The sequence below is a fragment of the Acanthamoeba castellanii genome (assembly GCF_000313135.1).
Source record: "Acanthamoeba castellanii str. Neff unplaced genomic scaffold scf7180000084747, whole genome shotgun sequence".
In the NCBI taxonomy this organism is placed as follows: Eukaryota; Discosea; order Longamoebia; family Acanthamoebidae; genus Acanthamoeba; species Acanthamoeba castellanii.
The window spans coordinates 93595-98442 of NW_004457396.1; the positions used below are offsets into that span (position 1 = coordinate 93595).

General features: G+C 59.2%; 3 protein-coding genes across 3 annotated transcripts in view; 1 reads left to right on the plus strand and 2 right to left on the minus strand.

The window, feature by feature from the left end:
- The window catches only part of ACA1_187780 (ATP:cob(I)alamin adenosyltransferase), a gene marked incomplete at both ends in the record, with an annotated part of 1912 nt that extends 839 nt beyond the window's left edge, over nt 1–1073 (minus strand). The window contains 7 exons of the mRNA XM_004337836.1: nt 81–142; nt 219–316; nt 395–464; nt 529–586; nt 684–754; nt 835–902; nt 1049–1073. Coding sequence (XP_004337884.1) covers nt 81–142; nt 219–316; nt 395–464; nt 529–586; nt 684–754; nt 835–902; nt 1049–1073 — 452 coding nt within the window. The remainder of the gene's footprint in view (nt 1–80; nt 143–218; nt 317–394; nt 465–528; nt 587–683; nt 755–834; nt 903–1048) is intronic.
- Nucleotides 1074–1428: 355 nt separating this feature from the next.
- ACA1_187890 (ubiquitinconjugating enzyme E2, putative) lies at nt 1429–2056 on the plus strand (the record flags this gene model as incomplete). Its single annotated transcript, XM_004337837.1, has 3 exons — nt 1429–1608; nt 1723–1888; nt 1959–2056. 3 exons carry the CDS (start codon nt 1429–1431, stop codon nt 2054–2056), a joined length of 444 nt encoding a protein of 147 aa, XP_004337885.1.
- A 196-nt stretch (nt 2057–2252) lies between these two features.
- ACA1_187900 (Fbox domain containing protein) overlaps nt 2253–4848 on the minus strand; it is a gene marked incomplete at both ends in the record, with an annotated part of 2898 nt that continues 302 nt past the window's right edge. Inside the window, 8 exons of the mRNA XM_004337838.1 lie at nt 2253–2387; nt 2459–2558; nt 2642–2839; nt 2934–3578; nt 3736–3883; nt 3976–4171; nt 4278–4360; nt 4447–4551. Of these exons, the coding sequence (XP_004337886.1) occupies nt 2253–2387; nt 2459–2558; nt 2642–2839; nt 2934–3578; nt 3736–3883; nt 3976–4171; nt 4278–4360; nt 4447–4551 (1610 nt within the window). The remainder of the gene's footprint in view (nt 2388–2458; nt 2559–2641; nt 2840–2933; nt 3579–3735; nt 3884–3975; nt 4172–4277; nt 4361–4446; nt 4552–4848) is intronic.

Consider the following 4848-nt stretch of genomic DNA (forward strand, 5'->3'; position numbering starts at 1 on the left):
TGGCGTCACCAACCTGCGTGCACACGCAATCGCGCTATGAGAAGTGAGCGTGCCGCGCCGTCACGTGCGTAGGGGCGCACCTCTCGGCTCGGCGGCAGACTGAACGGCAGACGTGCAGGTGCGAAGAAGCGAGGCCGCCCGACTGATTACCGGCGTGAGTGCGAAGGAAAAGCAATCAGGGACTGTGGCGACAGCACGAATAGCCTGCGTGGGCGTACCGGAAGAATGAAGTTCTTGAGTGGCGGCAGCTCGGCATCGAGCTCGTCAATCCACTTCTCCAGAGTGGTCACGTGGACGTCCGAAAACTCGGTGCGACCTGCACAAAGCCATGCCGTGAGAACCGAAGTAACAACCGCAAACGGTGCTTGATTCTGCTGGATAAACATACGCAGACGGGCATCGGCGTCGGCTGCGTTTCGTGGCGTGGCCACGTTGGCTCCGATGTCAAGCAGCAGCGACTGAATCTGTAGCGGACACGACCCCGGCTCAGTTGCCGCCAGGCGAGTCTTAGTGAGAAGGAAGTAGTACCATTTGCAGCTTTTCATCCAACCCATTCTTGCTCTGCTCGCAATACTCACGGGCAAGTCTGCCCAGTGGCGTGCGGAGGAATGCAGGCTGTTAGCGGCCAACAGGCGCTGATGGCAAACAAAACAACACGAAGGCAAAAGGTGTTTCGGCTGTACCCGACGAAGGAGTTGAGCTCGTCGGTGGTGCCTAGTGCGTGGAACACCACGTCTTCCTTCGCCCTGCGCTCCTGATCACACGCCCGCCCAACCACTCATTACGTCACGACCACGCAATTGCGAAACCAGCAGGCAAGGGGGTGAGGTGTACGCCAGTGAATAGGGACGACTCGCCACCGTCGCCAGTCTTCGTGTAGATCTTCACTCCTCGCCTTGAGTCTGCCCACGCATGGCTGGTGCAGAGTACCTTGGGGGTGGGGGGGGGTGAGCGGCAACTCGCATACGTTTGATCTTTTATTGGGCGTGGGGCGACAGCAGTACCGGTCTGCAGTTGGAGAATAGAGGCCGTGAAAAGCGACCCACACGCGTGCCGGCCACAAATCTCTTCATAAATCCTGGTCGAAAAGAATGAATTAACTTTTTATTTCTTTGCGGCAAAATCCTGGGATTCTCGGTTGCTTCTCGCTTCGAACGAAAAACTCGGCTGCCTGGCTGTGACGTCACCCTGACCCAACTTGTCTTCGTGCGAACTTGTCCGCAGTCAGCTAAGACCGCAACGGAAGGGCTCTGCGGACATGCTTGTGGACGCCGCCCCAAAAACCAGAACTGAAAGGTTTTCATGCGCCGCTATTTTTTCTCTTTTCAATTTTTCGCCTCAACCCCGCAGCACCGGTCGTGTCGTGGTGCGCTGTAAACATCCAATCAACCCACACATCAACCAAGCCGCACATCGTAGAATTAGACAATGGCCCTGAAGAGGATCAACAAAGAGTTGCAGGATCTCCAACGCGATCCGCCCACAAACTGCAGCGCTGGCCCCGTTGGCGACGATCTCTTCCACTGGACGGCTACCATCATGGGACCGCCTGACAGCCCGTACCAGGGTGGCGTCTTCTTCCTGAACATTCACTTCCCCACAGACTACGTACGTAGCTCGAGATGCATCTCTGCTTTTTCATCCTCCCCGCCCCTTCTTCACCGAAGCTTGGCCCTCATTCCTCCCTTCCATTTCCTTCTTTCTCGCATTGCTCTACTCCAGCCCTTCAAGCCTCCCAAAGTCAGCTTCACAACCAAGATCTATCACCCCAACGTCAACGGCAACGGTAGCATCTGCCTCGACATTCTCAAGGATCAGTGGAGCCCTGCCCTGACCATCTCGAAAGTCTTGCTCTCCATCTGCTCTCTGCTTACCGATCCCAACCCAGGTAACCTACTCGCTGCAATTGAATTGCGCTCGCATTTTCTTATTCACCGAAACACAATTTTCCTTCACAGATGATCCCCTCGTGCCCGAGATCGCCCACATCTACAAAACCGATAGGTCGAGGTATGAAAACACGGCTCGGGAATGGACGCGCAAGTACGCCATGTAAGCTACGCTCTTTCCGAAGTTGTAGATCTTAAGTGCGGCGTTTCCTCTTCCCTCGTTATTCATCCCCATGCTATCTATCTGTGAGACTTCCGGAATCCGATCATGCGCATTGTCAGCGGGAGTGATCGTGTTGAGTACATCTTTCTAAACATCAATACACGTTCGTCACTCACCCACAACTATGGATCGCGACATGTTTAGCTGCTCTCGCTCGGTGCGATGTTACTGCTAGTTGTTGCTGTACTCTTATTACAAAGGGCTATGCGACGTCGCATCGTGCCACCACGTCTAGAAGAAGTCCTGCTGCCCGAACGGGTTTTGGCCATTGCCAACTGTGCCGCCCAGATCACGCTGCGTGAGCAAGCCGTCCCAGTTCTCCATTGAAGCCCAGAGAGGCGCGTACCTTGCTGCGGGGCAGCTGGGAGCTGCTGGCCAGCCTGGAAGTAGGCGGGGTAGGACTGCAGCTGGGCCAGCGTCTTCTTCGGCTCGGGTTGGTGGTGCGGCTGCGCATTCATTCGTAACGTACATTCGCTCGTGCATCAGGCCGAGCACCACAAAACACGACCAATCATGCATTTGGCCGTACCGTGGTGGGAGAGAGCGACTGCAGCTGTGCGCCCTTGGGCAGTTGCTGTGCGACGAGGCTCGCGAACGCGTCCGTGCTGGTCTGCTGCTGCTGCTGCTGGGGCAGGGACTGGGATGGCTGGAAGGAAGATGACCCGTAGAGGCCCGAGCTCTGTGGCGCAGCGGCGACCTGCCCAAAGTGCGTGAACCCACCGGACAACTACGAGAGATGAAGATGAAGAGGATGCAATCATGAGCGATTGGGCCTCAGCACGATCACGAAGAAGCGATGCCGGGGTCGAGGAAAGGCGTACCGGTGCCTGCTGGCCAGCCCATGGGCTCTGAGCCAGTTGCGACGACTGGGAAGCGAGGGCCTGCTGGTACAGCTGCTGCTGGAGAGCGAGCTGCTGCTGCTGCTGTTGCTGGAGCTGAGGAGACTGGGGATACTGCAGGGGCGAGCCGGGGGTGGCGTAGGAGACGGCCGCCGCCGAAGACGACCCGTAGGGCTGGGGCGTGGCGGTGAAGACGGGCTGCGAGGTGGTCCCCTGCTGCGGGTACTGCAACGGCTGGAAGGCGCCGCCGCCCGACGAGAGCGAAGGCTGCGCGGCCTGCTGCTGTTGAATTTGCATCTGCTTCTGTTGCTGTTGCTGCTGGAGCTGGAGCTGCTGCTGTTGAATCTGCTGCTGGAGCTGTTGCTGCTGTTGCTGGAGCTGCAGTTGCTGCTGCTGGAGCTGCTGCTGCTGTTGGGCGAAATAGGCGGCCTGAGGCTGCTGCTGCGGGCTTGCGGCGGCGATCGAGGAGTTGGAGGAGGCGACCGAAGCCGAAGCCGACGATCCGTAGAGGCCCGGGGCGCCGGCCCCGAACGAGGTCCAGCTCTGGGTCTGCGCAGACCCCGACGGGGCCGAACCGAGAGGCGCCGGCGAGAACGAGCCGGACAAGGGCGGCTGCTGCTGCTGCTGCTGGGGCTGGGTCCTGGGCATGGACGCGTAGGGCGAGCCAGCGCTGGCGGGCTGGGCCACGAACGACGAGTGCTGCTGCAGCGCCGCCGGCTGCGCGTACGGGTAGGCCTGAATCTGGGCCGGCTGCTGCTGCTGCTGCTGTGGCTGTGCCTGGGACAAGCCCACGCCGCTGCCGTAAAAGGCGGGGGCGAAGCTACCCGAGCCCTGGGCGCTGATCGACAGGTTCTGCATGCCGACCACCGGGTCTGTGAGGAGGCTGCCACCCGCACCGGGCGCCGTGTTCGTCGAACCGAGCGTCGGCGCACCTGCACAGCGCGAGGAGAAGGATCACGAGGGGCGATGATGAGCGATCGCCGGCGAAAAAAGGTGGTGGGCCGAGGTGTCGAGAGGGTCGTACGGGGCTTGCGCTGCTCCTTGGCCTCCTGCTGTTGGCGCTGCTGCTGCTGCTGCTGGCCGGTGTACTTGCTCATCCGGTGCGGGTCGGACAGTCGCAGGGCGGCGTCGGAGATGGAGTAGCCGCACTTGCGCAGGATCTTGATGGCGTCCTCGGTGGTCAGACCAACGAACATCTCCTTCAACTGCTCGGCCTTGTCCTGCGCGACGACCACATACATACCACATTCCACATACCACACAAGTTGAGCGCTCACGCCACGTTGCAGCCCCCAGGCGGGTGGGGTGAATGGGGCGTCGACGGACCCTCAGATCGGGAGGCGTCTGGCCCGGCGTGGCCTGAGCCTTCCTGGGCTTGCTTCGGGGCACCGGGGACTTGTGTGGTTTGGCTGCACGACAACGCCGTCAGCCAAAATAATAATAAAAAATAATGTAAATAATAAAATAATAAATAATGTAAATAACAAACTTGTACCCTCCCGATCGGTGTTGTAGGTGATGCTCATGTTTTCCTGGCTGTCGGCGAGCCACTCCTGCGGCAGGGGTTCCGGCTTGGGAATGTCCTCGTCCTCATCGGAATCTGCCAAATACAGCGGAGCAGTGGCGCACATGAGGCGGTGAGCGATCATGGCCAACTGGTTGACCGACCGACACCGACGAGCACGAGGACAAGAGGAGCCCTCCTAGAGATGTGCGCACCTTTTCGTCCCGGCCTCGGGGAGTTTCTGTAGAAGAAGAGCGAGGCCACGGGTCAGCATTATTCAAGAATGTGCGATCGTGATGATGACGACGAGAGCCATGGAGGCTGTTAAAATATATACGTACACTCCGCCTCGCTTGGCATAGGACGGGGACGCGCCCCTTCCTCCTCGGTAGT